The sequence below is a fragment of the Acartia tonsa genome, chromosome 13, assembly GCF_053477335.1.
Source record: "Acartia tonsa isolate MP-2025a chromosome 13, ASM5347733v1, whole genome shotgun sequence".
Lineage (NCBI taxonomy): Eukaryota > Metazoa > Arthropoda > Copepoda > Calanoida > Acartiidae > Acartia > Acartia tonsa.
Window position 1 is genome coordinate 33,125,380 of NC_137272.1, and position 22,008 is coordinate 33,147,387.

Sequence of the window (22,008 nt, forward strand, 5' to 3'; positions counted from 1 at the left end):
AAAAAAGTAAAAACTCAACATGTTTAAAATGGACGCACGGACATTCTGGTAATGATTATAGAGTTGCTACGCTTTTTAAACCGTTCCTAACTACTACAGGAATCACCTTGCAAAGTTTGAAATCGAAAGGACAATTCTAACATGCTTAAATTAACGAAAAAAGCTATTCGTCTCGGACGGACGGAAGTACGGACGGACGTACAAAAAATTCTGTGTAAAGCTTAATATGTTTAAGAAAATATTAGTCTCATAATTTCTTTTTGCACACTTCCCTGAATTTCCAAAGTTTTTAAATGAGGGAATATTTTACCTTGAGAAGAAGAAAGGACATTGCACTGTAAATTACACTGGTACCCAAAATTTTATAACAATAGAAAAGCAAAATTCATTACATACGATCGTGGGAAATATATTTTTTTGGAGATTAAAATAATTAGATCCCGAGTCTAGAGGTTCCCCATCCCCAACTATCAATGTCGTGCATCTGACGTAGCAACAGTAAGAATTATTTAAGTATTTAGTTATGACACGGTTTTCATTCGAACTTACACACTACGTGTTACGCCAATGGATATAGAATACATGGATATTGTAACATATTGTAAAACTTTGGGGACTAGATAAATAAACAGCCCATTGTCACCTCCCTCCCTGTTAAAAAATAATTAGATAAAACTTGAGTAGAGTGGAGCAAACCAGAGCGCGATAGAACAAATGGAGGTCACTTATCATTTCATTTCCAGGTAATGTGTTTTTTTAATTGGTGCTTTCCCTTAAAGTGCCTAGTTGATCAAACGACCCCCTTTCTCTCGTTATTTTGAATATTTTTTCTCATGCCTAATCCATGCAAGGTTAATCCTCTCGGGTCAATACCTGCAGGACTATCCTGTACCCTATATAGCATAATCTAACCTGACTTAAAGTAATAAACAAACAAACAAAAAACAATCACCTTCCTTATTTTCAATTTATTTCAAAATAGAGAGGGGGGAGATTTTGTGTTCGCCATTGCACTTTAAAGGAAATTTCAAAAAATTCGAACTTTAGATTATTTTAATGAATAAATGATTCATCAAAAAGTAACAGGATTTGTTTCTGTCTGTCTATGTGTGTATACCAAAGGATCTCGCTAACGGCTTAACCGATATGGTTCTTTTTACAGCAGTGTAGGTTCTCATTGGTTTTGGGATGGTATATAACTATTTGTTTGGAGGGAACCACCAACTTTCCAAGAGAAATCTTAAATAAAAAAGAATGCCCCCCCCCCAAAAAAAAGGGGGGTAATCGACTACGGAGAGGCCTCTAGGGGCTTAGCCTCTAGTTCTGTATATTGTAATTGCTTTTGATTCATAATTGCGAAATTTGTCATTACGGGGTTTTGTTTCTAATTGTTATTATATATTTTTTGCAATTTAACCTTAATTGATCACTTAGTTCACAGTTTTATAATGTCTATTTATCTCAGGGGTCTAAATGGATAAGAAAATGGCCAATGAATTGATATACATCCACTTCTGTCGATTAATAATAAGTGGATGAAACGTTTAAACACTGAAGTTAATGAGCCAACCAATTAAAATTCACTAAAGTCCCCAAAGTTATCAAGTCAACGATTGAAAAATATTATTATAAAACTTTGGGAACTAGTGTAATAAACAGTCCATTGTCCCCTTCTCTCTCTGGAATTATCTACACAGCAAACCTAGCATTACCGAAAAAAGGACAGACAGAAAGACACTAGAAATTACAGAAATCTTTATTTTAGTAATTTTGGAGACTGTCATATGTTTAAGATAATCAATTAGAATGATTGATTCGTCAAGACGGACATACCAAACCTAGTTATAGAGTAACTACGCTACTTAAAGGGATAAAAATCCTATTATAAAATCTAAATCTTAATGTAGTGTGTAATGTTGTAATCTCTTAAACCTTTTCCCTTCATGTAAGCTTACAATTTGTATAACTTCTCTCCCACTCAAATTGTCCGTTCGTCTCTCTGTAAAAACAGGATGACAACATCCATAAAAGCAAAGATTTGAAACGGAGGACAAACGAACATTAACTCTTGTAGAGTTTTATAACTGAATAAGCTAAATACAAATAAATAAGTTTGGACAAAATTTACATAAATTTGTTGCTAAACTGTTAAGTACAGAACAATGTTTACATTTTTAAGACTTGATTATAGAGAGCTTATGATATTGTGATCTGTTGTCCTAGGAATCAGAATTCCAAAAATCAGATATATAGGATAATTATGTCAGATAAAATATTGTCAAAAAGGTAAAAAATCAACATGTTTTATATGGAAGTACAAACATTCTGGTAGCGATTATAGAGTTGCCATGCTTTTTAAAATCATACCTAACTGTTTTAGAAATCACCATGCAAAGTTTGAAATCGATAGGAAAATTCTAACATGTCTCTAAATTAACAAAAATATGTAATTGTTACCTAACCGTTACGGACGGACGGACCGACCCTAAGGATTGTGCATTTTCCCCATACAACAGATTAAAAGAAATCCCCGAATTGTGTAAAATAATTGACAACAATTTTGTTGCAAAATTTCCCTTGATTTGGCAATTTGCAATTTTACCACATTTTCCATTTAAGATTTATCTAACACCAACAAGTATTGGTGCATTGCAAAGTTTTGTGGGGTTAGTCTGATGGTCGATATTACTTCTTTCACTGATTGTAATGGATGTAGAATAAAAGTGGAGGATATAACAGGAGAAAAATTGTCGTCAATTTAGGTTGCAATTTCCCCCCGCTTTTATTGGTTGATCCGATTATCCAGTGTGAGGTAAGGTATTATAAAATTTCTGTCGTCTTTGTTCAATCATTCAGTGACATTAATGCCCCGTTGGATTTAAACTGAGTATACAGCTATTTATTTTTTTTTCGCTTTTGTTGGTATGGCCTTCATGGAAGAAAAACAATTCATCTTAAATCAATTTTTTGCTGTATATCAATTAATGCATCTTTTTAGAGCTGTATTAGACATTATACGAATGGCTAAATTAATAATTTAAAAATTTTGAATTCTAAAGTTCTATACTCTGTTTAAATTCTACGGATCATTAATATCACTGATTGATTGAACGAAGACGATAGAAAGTTTATAAAACCCAACCTCTGGTGTAAGATCCATGTAAAATTACATCCATTATTATTGTTTGTTTAACGCAGCAATAGATCTATAGTATAGATGTATATGCAGACATCTACCTCCCTTAATTTTTCCAAGACCTCTTTTGTCTGCTTCTAAATTGTTTTCTGCTACTTGTCTGTGTTGATGTAAGCGACACCATTGGTTGATTTTCAATGACCCAGTAGAAAGGTTGCACAAGACGGTTGCGATGGGGAGATACAGTTATCTAACCCTTTCTCCCTCTAGTGTTTTACTCTAATAACGCAACTACTCTATTAAATAATTTTCTTTCTTTCTTTATAGAAATGATTTGACAGGGGAATATATTTTCAACAGTACAGTCAACCTACCTGAAACATTATCAATGGTAATCCATTTATATAATAGTAAGAGGATGTTTGTCAGTCTATCTGTGTGTCTGCAGCCGCTCCTTACAGTTGAGCTTCTTATAGGTCCAGAGAAGGTTCATAGCCATTTTGGGAAATGATACTTCAACCCTTCCAAGAGAAATCTCGCCCCTAGAAAAAAATTCCCAATATCTAGAAAAGAAATTGGTTTTTTTTAAATTGAAAATGGAGAGTAGATTTAACCCCTTCCCTTATTTGCCCCCAATGTCCTCTAGGGGCGTAGCTGCTATTTTTTATTATAGTAATGCATTAGTAATTTACATATCTATCAATTTACCTATCCATTGTTGTATATAACCTATTCAATAAGCTCATAATATCTTTAATGGTGTTCAATTATCGACTCACAAGTATTCAATTACAAGAAACTAAAAACTATGTTTAGTCTGTGAAAAATGGTATCAGAAGATTTACTAAGCAGTCAATGAGAGTAAAGCTATAGTAATTTAATTATTTTTAGCTTTAAACACATAATAATTGGAAAACTCGAGCTCCTTGATAGACAATTAATTTCTAATATGGTTCAACCCTTGATCTTGTTGCAATAATTCTGTCGAAAATATTACATAGAGTGATCAACACAGTTTAATTAAACATGTTATTTTTATTTCATAAGTCCAATACACAGTGTTTCATGTTAAAAACAATCTTCAGTTGGTTATAAATAAAAAGACATGAGGCTTTATAAAGAAAAATAATATATGTATCTCTCTACCAAGGGTTCCAGTGCTTCTAACCTACTCAAGTTCCAACTGGAGTTCATAATATCTGAAATGAATCTAACTGAACCTTTAGCGCCTAGATGCTTGGAGGTATATATGTATAATAAAATTCAAAGCTTTTGCACTATGACTGCGAAACCGATTATTATCCGCTATGTCTTTGGCCTATACTGGTCAAAAAAACTGGAACTAATTTTAGGATTATTCATTTTAATATCCGCAGAAAGCTGTCTATAATACGATGCGATAAATAACTATTATTGTAGATTTAGGCATGTTGCAATTGTTCTATAGATTTCGAATTTGACATGATGATTTCTGAAACAATTAGTTACAACTTAGAAAGCGTAGCAACTATATACTCACTATCAGAAAGTTCGTCTGTTATTAATTATTTCATTTTGTCCACAATTTATTATTTGATTCATTCAATTATCATATTCATCTGATTTTCAAACGATGATTCCTTTGACTACAAGGTATCTCTATAATCAAGTTCCAGACATGTAAGTATGTCCTTAAACATTAGCCTTTTTAAAACATTTTTGCATTAAATTTACATACAATTTTGTGTGTAAGTCTTACCATATAATTTGGGGCTTCGCCTTTATGGATGTTGCCATCCTTATTTTTTCAAGGGCGAGGATATACTAAATAAATAATTCTTGGGAAGTCTAGGCACTATATTGTAGCGATCATTACATCTCTAATATCAAGACTTAAAATGCAAATATGTCCGAATTAAGCTGTATTTAATTTAGGGACAAGATACACGAGTTACGGACTGACAGACGGACAGACATAGTAAATTATAGGGTAATTTTACTATTAACAATTTAAAAAAGGTTATTTCTGATCATGTAGCTAAAGATCTTGAGACTCTATGCCTGATTTTTAAATTATGTGGTGGCTCTAGGCCATTAAAATAATCCCTAGTTAAATTATATTATTAAATCAGCTGTTAATCCTAATAGAAACTCGATTATCATTTTTCAGGGAAGCAATGGTGGGTTATTGCAAACTATAACTCTTGTGATAATATTAACAGTTCAATATTTGGTTCCAGTTATAACTATTTCTGTAGCAAATACTGCTATATATTCCAGGTTAGAAATATCTATCTATCTATCTATCTATCTATATCTATCTATCTATCTATCTATCTATCTATCTATCTATCTATCTATCTATCTATCTATCTATCTATCTATCTATCTATCTATCTATCTATCTATCTATCTATCTATCTATCTATCTATCTATCTATCTATCTATCTATCTATCTATCTATCTATCTATCTATCTATCTATCTATCTATCTATCTATCTATCTATCTATCTATCTATCTATCTATCTATCTATCTATCTATCTATCTATCTATCTATCTATCTATCTATCTATCTATCTATCTATCTATCTATCTATCTATCTATCTATCTATCTATCTATCTATCTATCTATCTATCTATCTATCTATCTATCTATCTATCTATCTATCTATCTATCTATCTATCTATCTATCTATCTATCTATCTATCTATCTATCTATCTATCTATCTATCTATCTATCTATCTATCTATCTATCTATCTATCTATCTATCTATCTATCTATCTATCTATCTATCTATCTATCTATCTATCTATCTATCTATCTATCTATCTATCTATCTATCTATCTATCTATCTATCTATCTATCTATCTATCTATCTATCTATCTATCTATCTATCTATCTATCTATCTATCTATCTATCTATCTATCTATCTATCTATCTATCTATCTATCTATCTATCTATCTATCTATCTATCTATCTATCTATCTATCTATCTATCTATCTATCTATCTATCTATCTATCTATCTATCTATCTATCTATCTATCTATCTATCTATCTATCTATCTATCTATCTATCTATCTATCTATCTATCTATCTATCTATCTATCTATCTATCTATCTATCTATCTATCTATCTATCTATCTATCTATCTATCTATCTATCTATCTATCTATCTATCTATCTATCTATCTATCTATCTATCTATCTATCTATCTATCTATCTATCTATCTATCTATCTATCTATCTATCTATCTATCTATATACCCATCTATCTATATACCCATCTATCTATATACCCATCTATCTATCCTTCTATCTATCTATCTATCTATCTATCTATCTATCTATAGATATGGTTCTCCTTTTCAGTGTAGATTCTCATAGATCCAGGGAAGGTTTATTGCTATTTTGGGGGAGGGTACCGCCACCCTAGATATACCACACTTTTCTGGGATCTTGCTGAGTCAAGTATCAACTGTTGGGAATATCAAAGGATGACTCCATGCAAAATTTGAGCCGGATCCGGCCAAAACCGGCCGTGAATTTTATAAAAAACCGTTTTTTTCCGGTTTTTAGGGGGTATCTGTAAATCGATTCAGCTGGAGCAAAACCGGTTGGAGGTACAAAAAATTTTACTTCACATTAAATTTAGCCAATGCAATTGCCTACAAAAATGTACTTCATCATCAACTTGATTGGACAACTCTTTCCCCTCCTAAATGTCCATTAAAACCTCGGAAACGGCAAAAATCACGCCTTCGGCGGCAAATAACGGCTAAACGGTCAGCCGGAGGCGAATGAAACATAAATAAAGAAATGTCTGCCTCAAAAAGTTGTTCAACATCAAAGAGATGCTTGAAGTCTCTAAAACGACTCCTTCCCCTCCTTTAAGAGGAAAAACTGAAAAAACGTGATTTTCAAAAGTATGCCCACTTCGTGGGTGTGGGGGGCACTGAACCCGTCACCCCAGGGTCACCAAATATAAAGTCTAGGCGGCCCACAATGCTGAATTTTCACCAAGTGAAAGTCTTGTGTCATTATCTCTTATGAGAAAAAAGTTATTAATTAATTAAAATTTCAAATTGTGATTTTTTGATGGATTTCTTTGATGAAATGACAGGCCGGTCAATTTTTAGGCCATTTTTTGCGGTTTTTGGGCCGTCACGCCCAAACAGTTTGAGATTATCTCACGGGACCTTTTGCCCAACCTAAGTCTGGTTATTTGTGAGGTCTAGGAAAAAAAACAGACTTACGCAAAAGATTATAATTATAATCTTTACACAGAAAAATGGCACGAGGTGAGGGTTTGAGGGGGCAAAATGAGCCGACCAGCGATTTTTGACGGCGCGCAGCGACGTTGTGCTTCATCCAATCCGGGATTTGTTTTTTTCTTAGACCTTACAAATAACCAGGCTTAGGTCGGGCAAAAGCTCCCGTGAGATTATCTCAAACCGTTTGGGCGTGGCGGGCCGAAAACAGCAAAAAATGACCTAAAAATTGACCAGCCTGTCATTTTATCAAAGAAATCCATCAAAAAATCACAATTTGAAATTTTAATTAATTAATAACTTTTTTCTCACAAGAGATAATGACACAAGACTTTCACTTGGTGAAAATTCAGCATTTCATGTGAAGTAAAATTTTTTGTACCTCCAACCGGTTTTGCTCTAGCTGAATCGATTTACAGATACCCCCTAAAAACCGGAAAAAAAACGGTTTTTTTATAAAATTCACGGCCGGTTTTGGCCGGATCCGGCTCAAATTTTGCATGGAGTCATCCTTTGATATTCCCAACAGTTGATACTTGACTCAGCAAGATCCCAGAAAAGTGTGGTATATCTACGCCACCCTCCCAAGAGAAATTGCAAAAATATATAAAAATTCAGCCTAGCTGATATTTTTGGTAAACAGCTAAAATAAAACAAAAAACATTATCTACCTCATCTAGCGGCGAAAAAAAATATTTGTGATAAACAGCTTACTTTAATATAGATTGAAAAGAACAGAGGTCTCTAGTGGCGTAATCGCTAGTTACATATATTATAGGTTACAAGATCGTATGTATCAATACACAAGCAGAACAGTTACAGAACAAAGAAAAAAAGATGTTAGAAAAATGAAAAGGTATGAAAAATATGAAAAATTAAAGGAATACCAAAGTAATAGGATGTTTATCTGTTTGTATTTACGTATGTCTGCTAAAATCTCGTAAAGTGCTTGACTGATAATTTCCTGATTTTCAAGGAAGTTGTCCATTGTTCCAGGAAAGGGTGTTGGGTAGGACATTACCCCCCCCCCCTCACCTTCTGAGTAGAATAACACCACTTTGAATACATTTTTTTTAAACACAAATAAATCTTGCACCTCAAGGGGCGAAGCAAAGATACTGAAATAGTCATATGTGGCGTCTTTAAAATAAGATTAAAGTAATATAACTAACTTTATTGTCACACATGACACTTTCCGATGTCCCGTTTTAAATTAAGCATCATACATTTTTAGCAATTCTGAGACAATTTGTTATTAAATTTCGGACTACCTTAAAATCAGGTTGGGATGTCCAAGCATTGATCTAAAAATTGACTGGTGCCTCCACCAGTTTTATAATAGTTATTTCTCGCATCGTATTATAAACGGCTTTCCGCGGATATAGAATGTTCAATTATAAGTTTTTTTAGCCAGTGCCTTCGGCACCTCGGGGCTAAAAAAAACTAGTTTTAATCTTATGATTGTACATTTTTATATTCGTAGAAAGCTAAATATAATAGTAATACGATGCTAGACATAGTTTTTTCGTTTGGATAAGAACAGGTTCCTATCCACCGGATTCGAATGAATACGAGAAACACTTTTCTCATTTGTTGGATTAGAAACTTTAAATACTTTTGATTTTTATTCACTGTTGGTTGGTCGGTTATTAGAATTCGTCGTTATAAAAATCACCATGAATGTTTTTAATTGATTGGAAGATTTTAACATGATACTTTATTTATAGAACCTGTATTTTACTGATACTGATTGGAGCTATCTTCATCCTGTGCTGGCTACCCATCACAATTTTCAATATGTTACAGGTATAATAGATAGATAATAGAAGATTTAAAATACTTAATAATAATATAAAAATAGGTGTATTTTTGTCATCAAAACTGTGAATTTGACAGCCTCATTGAATTTCATTGATGTATAATTTTGACATTGGATAAAAAAATATTGCCAAAAATACAGCTAAAAACGAAATTGACAAAAATACATCCACTTTTTGTCAAAAACACAGTGGTTGTATTTTTGCTCGTGGTATTAGTGGCAACACCCCGTTTTTTATGGGAGGGATGGCAGTTTTGTCTGAATTGTCAAAAATATACCTGATCTGTAAAGACTAAGGACTTTGAAAAATTGTTGAGTTGGTTTAAGAGGTTTCTTTTGGGAGGGAATGGATAGATATAAAATATAAGACATCCCTATTTTGATGTACATACAAAATTCAATAATTGAAAAAACTATTTTTAGGACTTCACGAATCTTTCCTTCGATGATGACAACCAATACTTCACTATCTTTGCTCTTTGTCATCTTTTTGGTAAGATTCAGGGAATTAGGGGGTAAGACAATGGACGACAAATTGATTAACACCTCCAATGATCATAAACAAGATTAACCCTTCTGTAGACTAAAATTAATGGTTGAAACATATATACACTAATTTTTTTTAAACTACCCAATCAAAAACAGTAAAAGTACCCAAAGTTTTTGAGCAAATTTTGTTATAAAACTTTGGGTACCAGTGTAAGTAACAGCCCAATGTCCCCTTCCTGCCTGGGTAAGATTACTCTTTACTTATATTGAAAGGAGTGGACACTGGATATTGGGCTGGTAATTCGGGGATCTAAGCTTTTTAAAAGCGAAGCTTTTCTATAATTAGGGTCGGTCCGTCCGTCCGTCCATTAATTTCGGCATGTTAGAATTGTCCTATCGATTTCAAACTTTGCACGATGATTCCTGTAGTAGTTAGGTACGATTTAAAAAGCGTAGCACCTCTATAATCATAACCAGAATGTCCGTATGTCCACTTTTTTCTACTTTTTTTAACAACAAATTTTTATGTGATCTAATTATCCTTTTGATCTGATTTTTGGTATATTGATTCCTGGGACAACAAAGAACAATATTATAAGCGAAGCAACTCTATAATTAAGTCCTAAATATGTAGGTATGTCCAAAAAAATTATCCTGTATCAAGCAGTTTATCAACAAATTTACTTACAATTTTGCTTCGACTCTTATACTTTTATATTCTGATTATTCAGTTTAGACACTATACAAGTGTTAATGTCCGTTTGTTCTACCGTTTCAGTGCTTCTTTTTTATGGATGTTGTCATCCTTGTTAATCATATAATTTGTGTAATCATATTTTGACCTCTAACATCGTAATAAATTGCGGTGCTATACATTACCATTACACTAGTCGGTCATGCTCGCCACATCCTTGGTCAGAGCAACTTTAGGGCGCAGAACAGCGGTGTAGTAGCGATGTTTAAAGGGCTTGAAGAAGGGGTGTGTGTTTTCAACTCCCTGAAAAAAATAAGAGGGTTGATAAAACCCCCTATGTGACTCAACCCCTCTACATCCCCCTTTTCAAGGGTCTACATCTCCCTGATACAGCCAAGGAAGGGTATCAAGTGAAAAAACATCAAAGAACGATTCTTTGACTTTTGTGTATATTCATTATTAACCCCTTACAGTCGGGCCCCTTGCCGCACCTTAATCAGTCGGGGGGGGGGGGGGGGGGGTTCAAAGCCCCCCTTATTATCTCAGTTCCTATTAAAGCTAGAGGGCTAAATTTTTTTTGTGCAAGTCCCCTCTTTGATAATGAATTTCCGACCTTTTATAAGTCTAAGTCAATTTTCGCTTCCTTCACCCTTTTATTTAACAACCTTTGTTTTTAGGTCTTTTTTACTTAAAAATTTCAAACGGCTGTAATTTTCTTATTTTTGAGGCTAGAAGAAAATTTTTTTTCCAGAAAATGTTTATTTTTATGTAAATTTTACATTAGAAATATCAATATATAAATTTCAGCGGCCGCAGCTGTACTTGGCAGCTGCCAGCCGCCGCAGTCGGCGGGAAAACGGCGGCGGATCTTCATGAAATTTTAATACGTTATGTAGACATGTAAGAAAGTTTAAGTTTAAAATTTGAAGTCTCTAAGTCAAAAATTGCGGCCACAGGAGCCTTTTAAAGATTTCTGGAGACCTGGAGGATCAGAACCTGCAGGATCATACCTGGAACCTGAAAGTGACTTGAACACCTGTATTTTATATAAGGATATATTACTAGAGAATTTTTTAGTATTTTGGTATGATAAAATGCTTTGTTTTAGTCAAAAAAATATTTTTGCTCCTTACCTGGATGACCCTGCCAGGTTTGGTGGCATCCTGTGCCCGCCAGGATTGAGATATTCAAAAAATTCCAACTCTCAGTTATGTGTCATACCCATACTTAAAAAGTCAAGCAGTTTGGGCTCTTTATCTTTCACACACAGAAAATGAGATAGAAAAAACCGGATGGAGGGGCGTTCAACGCCCCCCCCCCCCCGACCGTTAAGGGTTAAGAGATTTGCCATATAAATTACACCCCCCTCGATTTATATTTTTTTGGGATATCTAAATTTTACTATTGAAGCCTAAATTTTTGGCTCGTATAACTTTCCAGAACCAGTGTCTCAAAAATCAGCCATGTGACGTCATGAAAAATTATCCATTTCTTTTTTAGGGGTTTTCTTATCCACTTTTCTTCCCATCTCCCTCATTTTTTATGACGTTACGTGGCTGGATAACTTTCCAGAACCCCTTTAAACGATATTTATAAACTAGTTGTATCTTTAAAAATGTCATATATCAATCAAACGCTTTGTATATATCAACGTGACTATAAATATAAACTATTGCACTTTATATACAACTAACGGCTGCGCCCTAGCTGCTAAGGGCTTCAAAGGGGTAATAAAAAGATAGAAAAATAGCCTAAAAGCATCCTAGACTTTAATCTAAAAATAAAATAGCCTAAAACAATACCGGGACCTATGTGAAGCTTCGCCAAGAATTCAGTATTGAAATCTAAAGCTTCAGACAAAAAAACTGTCTACTTTGTATAGTATTGATATTATATGTATAAACACATTTAATTTTTTAACTATTTATTTGCGGAATACATATGTTTCTCTATAAAAATAGATCATCAGTTCCAATTAAGATGTATAAAATAAGAGTTAAAAAGATATATGTCCATGCATTTTGAATCCTTTTTAAAGACTAACTAAATGAGAAAGAAGTGTTAGAAAATTGTGCCCCCTGCGGGGTTTTTTTACTGCCTATATCCTCTTGGGGTTGGGGGGGAATTAGCATCTTTATATAAAAAGGGGGAGGTGTTTAAAGGGAATCTTTAAATAGACAAAATTAGGTCATATTTATCATTTGCAGTAGGATAAATATACTTCAAAGTATGTAGTTGTTTAGGGTTAAAGAAATCATTTTTCAATTATTTAGAAATTTATAAGACTTTTAGCTTCTCTTTATTCCTTTTTCTGTGAATCTTTTTTGTGTATAATTCTTAATGCTTTTTTTCATTTATTTATGTTGTTGTTTTCTATTACAGATGCGATTGATAATGAAGATTTTTTTCTTTGAAATATATTTCGTTATGAAGCAGCAGTAGTTACTAATTTATAAATGTTATGGTTGAGATAGATTTATAACTGTTAAAAAAAACTGTGTAGTGCTTTTAGCCTATTTCAATAAAAAAGAATTTTTAAAATTGAATTTCTCATAATTCCAAAATGCACATTATGTCTAAACCTAGATTTAGAATAATCTCTAAATCAATTTCAAAAGACAAAGTTTTGGGAACTTGATTAAAAAGTAAAACTTTTATTTTAGAAGAAAAATTAGGCATGTACTTTCAAAGATACAAAATATAATCTTTTAATTAAATCTTTTTTACATAAGATTACTACTCAGGGATCTTAAGGGATAAGACAATTGAGTTTATATCCTCAATGATGACAAACAAATTAACCCCTTCTAGTTTGAAAAGTTTGGACTCTACTAAATTGGAACCAACAATTCAAAATTCAATAAAAGTACCAAAAGTTTTTGAGCCAACGAATAAGATAACGTATTTATTAAACTTTTGGTTAAAAGATGACGGAATACATAAAATCCAAGATGTCTTTTTTTTATTGAGATTGCGTGATTGTCTGACATTGAACCCAGTTTGACCAACCCGGGATAATTAAAGCTAATCACAAACGGTTTATTAGGGACCCCTTAAAAATAAGGGTATCTTTAGCCTTACTTTAGTTTAGGGGAGATAGTCTACCCTTAAATTTAGTAATGTCAAGCTTAGGTAAAGATTTTGATAGGAATACTTTAGCTTTACATAAACCTATCATATCAATATAAGGTGCTCTAAGTTGTCTTCCTTTGCCAGCCCCCCCCTCCACATCTACCCTTTTCAAACAATTCCCCCCCCCCCAATGAATAGCCGCCATAACACTCACCATTCCCCTCCTCCCCCCGTCCCTTAGTGTTCTTTCAATTGGGGTTATATAAGAAAATTTTTATTAGCAAAGTTTCATTAGACTTAGAGGCGTTAAAAATTATCATGAATGAGGCTGTATATTCTATTTTAAGTTTTCTACATTTTTTCCCTTAATCTTAATCTTGTTTTTACTAATTAAGAGATTTTTTAGCTGATTAATAAAACTCTTCCTATCTTTTAAGTAAAAGATTTAGGAATCCCTATCATAAACCCCTCTCCCTTTATGATGCCCCAGCCTTATAAATCCTCCCTTTTCATATAATTCTCCACCTAGAGTTACCTAAGGGTGTTGTTAATTAATTTTAAAAAAATAATGAATAAAATTGTTTCTTAGCTTAACAATTTGATATATTTTTTTAACAAAAAATTTTGTGGATTAAATTAAACTTTAATACAATAGAAAAAAATCTCATAGAATCATATAGAACTAAAAGCATACTCTTTGTAATAAGTTTTAAATATAACTCTTTGTAGAATTTAATTTTCACATCGCCATAGTTGTTCATTCAATTTAACAAAGAAGGATCAAAGATTCAGCACTTTTTCCATTTCAAATATTTGATTATGAGTCATGTGATTTATCTATATTTCATATAGTGCCTGTATACCAAGCAAAGAAATCACTCTGTACAAAAAAAAATTAAAATCTTTCTTTATAAATCTTACATCTTTAAAGTTTAGAGAAGTAGCCGCAATTATGTATAACAAATATAGGATGTATGTCTGTGTGTGCATGGGAATTAAATAGAAACTTCATTTGAAACTAATTAAGGCCATAATATTTTTTTTAATTCAAGCTAAAAGAACGATTTGCTGTTTTAAAAAATAACCAAAAAAATAATACGGAAGTACAGCAGTACTACAGTATAATTAACCAATAGATATAATAGAACTAGATGGTCAATCGGGATCCATAATTTGTGAGACTTAACCCTTAACAGTTGGGCCCCTTGCCGCACCTTTATCAGTAGTTCAATGCCTCCCCCCCATTATCTCAGCTCCTATTAAAGCTAGAGGACTAAAAAAAATTGTGCATGTCCCCTGTTTGATAATGAATTTTCGCTTCCTCCACACTTTTATTCAACAACCTTTGTTTTTACATCCTTTTTTACTTAGGGGGGGGATCACCAAAAAAAACATAAAAAAAAACTTGGGACAAAATACAACTTTTTGGGAGATATATTTTTCATCCCCTCCATTTTATTTTATTTGGGGGAGGGTTTCCTGAACCCCATAAAACATCCCCCCAAACCTGTAGTAGTACATCCTCATCCTTATACTAAAGTAACAGGAAGTTTGTGTGTCTGTCTGTGTGTCTGTACCAAAATTTTTTTTTTACTTTTTCTTATAAAATCTAAAATAAGATATTGGGTATTCAAATTTGACTCCCCCTCCTCAAGTGCCCCTAGAGGCCTCTAGGGTCATAGCCGCTAGTAAGAAATATAGGTATACAAGTAATATCAGGTTCCATGTATAATTCTGAAGGTCCTGATCCTCCAGGCATAGATGTCCAAGGGGGGGTGAAGTGGGGATTAACCCCCTCAAACAATTTGAGGAGGGATAAATACCCCCCCCCCAAAAAAATAAAAAATCTCTAACAAAAAAAATTTTGGCACGCTTCCAGTGCTTTTTTAGTACTAAATATTTAATAAAATTTAAATTACCTCCAAAAAATTTTACTCCAGGAGTAAATTTGGGGGGGGGGGGGTAAACAAAATTTACCCCTGCAAACAGATATCAGTGGGGGTAATTACCCCCCCAAGCAAATTTTACCCCCAGGGTAAAAATTTTAAGGAGGTTAAAAAAAATTTGCGGCACGCTTTGCACGCCATTTTTTCCCCCTTAAAAAAATTTTCCCCCCCCACAAAAAAAGCTTGGCCGCCCCGCTCCAGGTATCCAGAATTTTTTTTAAAACTCCTTTTTTGAAATGAAAGAAACAGAATTTAAAAAAAAAAATGTAGGGTGTTGTGCGAGGTCACCCCAACCCCCAAAAAATTGAAAATTGAAGAAAAAAAAATTTGACAAGAAAAATCTTTTTAGTGGGTGTAGAAGGTCACCCCTTTTCCAAAAAAAAAAAAAATTTGAAATTGAAGACAAAACATTTTTTAAGAGGGTAACCCCATCCCAAGAAAAATTAAAAGTGGAAGAAAAAAATATTTGTACCGGGGGTTGTGGGAAGTCACCCCATTTCATGGAAGAAAAATTTTAAAATGGAAGATAAAAAAATTTCAGATAAAATTTTTTTACGGGGGTGTGAGAGGTCAACTCACCCCCAAAAAAATTCAAAAATAAAAGAATAGTTATTTCTCGTATCGTATTATAAACGGCTTTCCGCGGATATAGAATGTACAATTATAAGATTAAAACTAGTTTTCTATATTCGTAGAAAACTGGATATAATACGATGCTAGACATAGTTTTTTCCTATGGATAAGAACCGGTTCCTATCCACCGGATTCGAATGAATACGAGAAAAAAAATTTAAAAATTGAAAATGGAAGATAATTTTTTTTAATTTAAGGGGGTTTTGGAGGGTACTCTACCCCCAAAAAATATAAAATAAAAGAAAAGTATTTAAAAAAAATTTTAAGGTGGTGTTGGAGATCACCCACCCATGAAATAAAAAAGTTGAAAAATTAACAAAGGGGTTTGTCTTATAGGAACCCCTTTATATGTATAACAGAATTTGATGCCAGATAGACCATCTAGATCTTAAATATCTATTCATTGGTTGTCAAAGGTGTTTTAAAACAAGTTAGAGAAGAAAGAAAAATTACCTGCTTTCTCATACATTTAAGAATACCTTAATTTATTTAGGTGTCCCTAACTTTTAATGTAAGCCTACCTTAAAGTTTTACTAAAAACCTTACATAAGTTTCCTAAGTAACCCTTATCAACCCCCCCCCCCCTTCCCCTCTCTTCTTTCCTCTACCTGCTTTCTTTCCAATTAAGAACCCTTTAGCTATACCTAACACTTTATGTAAAGCTAGTCTAATCCCCTCCCCCTAACTCATATATCAACCCTTTTGATCCACTTCTCCAAAGCCTTACTTATAAAAATAAAGGTTACCTTAATTAATTTTAAAAATAATAAGAATTAAAATTCTTTCATAAGCAGACAATTTGATGTCAACTTTGTGTGGATTATTTTTAATTTACTACAATAGAAAAAAATTATAAGGCAAGATCTTATAGAAATAAAAGCTACTCTTTGTAATAAACATATCAAATTTGATAATATGTGACTCTTTGTAGATTTTAATTTTAACATCTATATAGATGTTCATTCATTTTAACAAAAAAGTACACAGGTTCAACACTTGCTTATTTCTAATATTCGATTATGTGTCATGTGTGTTTACCTATATTTCACATGGTGCCTATACCAAGGTAAGAAATCACTATATAACAAGGATGACAACATCCATAAAAGCGAAGCTCTGAAATGGAAGGACAAACAAACTTTAACACTTGTAGATTGTCAGAACTTAATTAGCAGAATATTAATGCATCAGTACAAAGAATATTGTAAGTAAATTTTTTGCAAAACTGCCTAAATGGATGATACTGTTTAAGGACATACTAACATTTTTGGGACTTGTTTATAGAGATGCTTTACTTATAACATTTTACCTTGTTGCATAAGAAATCAGTTTTCAAAAAAATCTGAAGAATCGGATAATTTTAATATACAAAAATTTGTTGTCAAAAAAGTTAAAAATCGACATGTTTCAAATGGACGTACGGACATTCTGGTATTGATTATAGAGTTTCTAAATTGTACTTAACTACTACAGGAATCATCATGCAAAGTTTGGAATCGATAGGACAATTCTAACCTGTTTAAATTAACGAAAAGAGCTAACTCTCTGTGACGAACGTACGGACCAACCCTAATTATAGAAAAGCTTCGCTTTTAAAAAACGTTTTTTAACCTAACTTAAAAATCTAACATCTTTGAATATTAGAGGGGTTGTAGCTATCATGTATAACAAAAACAGGATGTGTGTCTGTGTGTGTGGGACTTCTTAAAAACTAATGAAGGCTATAATACTTTTTTTTTATTTTTAAGCTAAAAGAACAATTAGCTGTTTTAAATAATAACCTTTAAAAAAATATTCTACAAAGAAAGTACAAAAGTATAGTATAATAAACCAATAGATATAGTAGATCTAGTTGGTAAATCGGGCCCAACTTAATAAGGAATTTCCAAAGAGTTATCTTTATCTCAAAAAAAGTTAACTATTTAAAGATGATTTCTTATATATGTTATGTTGTATGCTTTACATCATGCAAGGGAAGAAATTTTTTAACCATATGATTAACCTAAGCAAAGGCTTATCCTATGAAAGACTATTTATAGCTGATTCATTTTGCAAATGATATGAAAGGATAATTGCTCTTTCTAACCAAATTCTGTTTACTTTCTAACCAATATATGGCAGATTGATCCTCCCCTGTATTCCTATTGGCTGAATTTGGGAGTATGTATCTATATTATACCTTTTAATAATTCTTACTTGATAATTTATTTATTGGTGTTCCTTTATTTCTTCAAAACTTGAATGACAGCTTTAAATGACTTATTTTTGATTAAAGTATTTTTTGGCAATGCTTCGCCTATCTAATATTAAGTGTTGATTTAGGGAAAAGAACACTGTAAACTTTCTTTACTATGCTAAGAAAATTGCTAATAAACATCACATGTTTTATTTTAATAAAGAAAGAGGGGACAATGGGCTATTTATTACTAGCTTATACCAATAACAAAATTGATTTTTTTAAAATCAAAAACATGGTTTTCAGCTTTATTACATTTGTCCCCAACATTTCAAAATAACAATTTCTTATTTGTTGGAATAACAACATTTTGAACTGGTAAAATTTGATTGGTTGTTTCATTAATTTGAGTGTTCAAACGTTTCAACACTCAATTTTAATTTACAGTAGGTGTATTTTTGTGTATCATCATTGGGGCTGTACATTAGTCTACTGGCTTTTGTCTTATCCCTGCTAACTTTATACCTGAGCTTGATCTTTAAATCATTTCAATGGTGCGCGGGGTGGTTTAGCGCACCATTGAAATGATTTAAAGATCCAGCTCTGATTTATTTCATTTGTCCCCAACATTTTAAAATAATGTTTTCTTATTCGTTGGCTTAATAACTTCTGGGACTAGTAAAATTTGATTGGTTGTTTCATTAAGTTGATTGTTAAAACGTTTCAACCATAAATTTTAATTTACAGTAGGGGTATTTTTGTGTATCATCATTGGGGTTGCACATCAATTTATTGGCTTTTGTCTTATCCCTTTAGATGCCTGTTTTTTTAACCTTTCTTTGTGAGTCTAATAACTTTTAAGTTTGAGGAGTAGCTGCTATTTTAAATAACAAAAATAGGATGTTTGTCTGTGAGCTGGGACGTCCAAATGGGGGGACCGGAGGGGATGTAAACCCCCACTCCCCACCTTCCCACCCAATAAATTTGGGTGTTTTTAAATATGGCTACGGCATATAACTAGGAGTTGAAAAAAACCTTTTATACTCTACTCTAAGGTTTTTTGAAAAGATTTTTTAATTCCGACCATAAACAAAAAGTTAGCATTTTGGGAGTTTGTGACCCCCCTCCCATTTTTTGTGGGGGGGGGGGTGGAAAATATTCCTCCCAAAAAGTTGTATTTTGTCCTCAAATTTTTTTTACAAATTTTTTTTAAGCTAAAAGAACAATTAATTTGCTGTTTTTAAAAATAACCAATTAAATTCTATTTGTTTGGCTTTAAGATTGCTTTTTTATGTAAAGTTGTACTTGTCATGAAAACCGTACATTAATTTGTAAGTACTTCTTGTCAACCCCCTTCCCCTCTCCTAACATTTCTTCTTTTTGAATTTTTACCTGCTTTCTCTCCATTTAAGAACACTTTAAGTATACCTATTTCTTTATGTAAGCCTTCCTTAAAGTTATACTTACATTAATTTCTAAGTAATCCTTGTCTACCCCCCTTCCTATCTCCTAGCATTTCTTTATTGTCTACCTGCTTTCTCTCCAATTAAGAACCCTTTTAGTATACCCTATCTTTTTATGTAAGCCTCTCCCAGCGTTTCTTCATTTTGAATTTTTTTGGTTAAATAATGAAGTTAATTTAGAAAGTTTATGCTGAAGTTTTTTATGCATGGAAACTTTAGGCAGCTTTGAGAACCTGTTTTCCTTGAATTTTTGAAATTTTGAAAATTGCGTATTGCAGTTAAGAAATTTTGTTTTGGCTTATTTATAAAAACGTTTCCTAGTTTTATATGTATGGCTAAGCTTAACTAAAGTGTATGTAGCCTTTCTCAATGTAAAATTTAGGTAAGCCTTATAAAGTAAATTAAAATTAAAATAAAAATCATAAAATTAATGTTTTATGGAACAAAGATTTTTCAAGTTTACTAAAGTAAAAAAAAATGATTTAAGAAAGATCATGAATTAATAGTATTATACTCATTGTAATAAGTTTTTTTATATGTCTCTTTGTAAAATTTAATCTTAATAATCTTTTTTGTTGTTTATACATTTTAACCAAAAATGTTTAGCATCTGCCCATTTGATTATATTTCATGATTTGGACCATGCTAAGCAAATTGCGATTAAAAAAAAATTATCCTTTACAAAATATTTTGAAGCAATTCTTATAAATCTACTATCTTTAGAGGGGTTTATGTATCTTTAGAGCCGAAAGATAGAATGTATGTCTGTGTGTGTCTGGACTAAGAACTGCGCATGAAAACAGTTTGTTTTATTTTAAAAAGTTTTTTTTAAAGCAAGAATAACAGTTTCCTTTTTTTACAAATATAACAAATATAAGAAGCTTCCATGAAAAGAAACCGATTTATTCCAGAAGCTAGCGAGATATTTTAGACACCCTTTATTATATCTCTTTTTAATGGCCCTTGAATTTTTTTTGCTCTTTACTTTATTTTTAAATTTTGGCGTATATTAAGGAACATCTATGAACATATCTTTCATTTGTAAGTAGAGGAAATCAGGGATCTAAAGGGATAAGACAATAGTAGATAAATTGATATTCGTCCAAATTGAATTTGGGGATGCCTAGGCAAAATTTTTGCATTATAATTTTTACACCCCTTCCTACCCCCCCAACATAAAAAAGCTTGGACGTCATTGTCCTGTACAATTAGTTATTGAAACGGTTGGATATTAAGATTAATAAACATACCACTTAAAATTTTGAAAAAAGTCCCAACAGTTATTAAGCTATTGAATAAGAAAACGTTATAATAAAACTTTGGGGACTAATGTAATATTTTAGAAAGCCCAATTGAATGAGAATGTGTACATGCTTTCTACCTGACTTAACTAGATAAGATACCTTTTATACACTTCCTGTGTGTTCAAATATTGAAACTAAAATTTTAATCATATTAACCCTTTGGTGATGGTAAACTGAAAAAAATATGATTGAAGAAATCTTAAAATCATTTAAATTATTAAATATTAACTACTTTCTTTTAGATAGTAATGGCGGGGGCAGAAAATTGATTTATTGAGAAATAGATAAATAGATATATACTTATAGAACACTAGCTAATAGCGAGATAGTTATATCGAGCCAACTCTAGTACTTTTATATCATAGCACCTAATCGCTCTAGAAATCAACATTTACAATACTGTAATAGGGTACCTTCGGCACATGGGGGCTAAAAAACTGGTTTTAATCTTTTAATTGTACATTCTATATCCGCGGAAAGCCGTTTATAATACGATGAAAGAAATAACTATTAAATAGATAGAACGATAATAAATGTATAAACATAGATGTATAACCCGAAAACTATCTGGATCCCCCTATTGGGGACCTTTTCATCTGCTAGCAAATTGCTTTCTGATTTTTTGTAGCGACTTGGTTATGTTAATATTCCCGACGCTATTGAGTGATTTTTAAAGACTCAATTGAGAGTCGGCACATGGTCCTCGGGGCATTTAACCTTTTCACCTCTTGTGTTTTACTCTAATAGGATGATACTAAATCAACAACTTAATATATTTATTACGGCTGAACGGACCGACGACCCTAAATGGTGAAAAGCTATGTGTATAAAAATAACCATGTAAAGCAATTTATCTAAATTTATTGTTTCTACTGTCTCTTATTTAGAAATATCACTGCAGAGAAATAAAATAAAATTTATGAGGCTTAAAAAAATAAGTTCTTGTTTTGGTAAAAAGGTCATTTTTATATGGGAAGCTTCTTTTTTGTCTGTCCGTCCGTCCATCTGAAAA

The 22,008-nt window shown here is 32.2% G+C and overlaps 1 protein-coding gene across 1 annotated transcript in view; it reads left to right on the forward strand.

Annotated features, from left to right (window-relative positions):
• The window catches only part of LOC145335081 (neuropeptide F receptor-like), a 41,969-nt gene that overhangs the window by 11,348 nt on the left and 8,613 nt on the right, over positions 1 to 22,008 (forward strand). Inside the window, exons 10-16 of the mRNA XM_080180793.1 lie at positions 683 to 743; positions 3,464 to 3,527; positions 4,287 to 4,379; positions 5,286 to 5,395; positions 8,179 to 8,256; positions 9,128 to 9,206; positions 9,643 to 9,712. Of these exons, the coding sequence (XP_080036919.1) occupies positions 683 to 743; positions 3,464 to 3,527; positions 4,287 to 4,379; positions 5,286 to 5,395; positions 8,179 to 8,256; positions 9,128 to 9,206; positions 9,643 to 9,712 (555 nt within the window). The remainder of the gene's footprint in view (positions 1 to 682; positions 744 to 3,463; positions 3,528 to 4,286; positions 4,380 to 5,285; positions 5,396 to 8,178; positions 8,257 to 9,127; positions 9,207 to 9,642; positions 9,713 to 22,008) is intronic.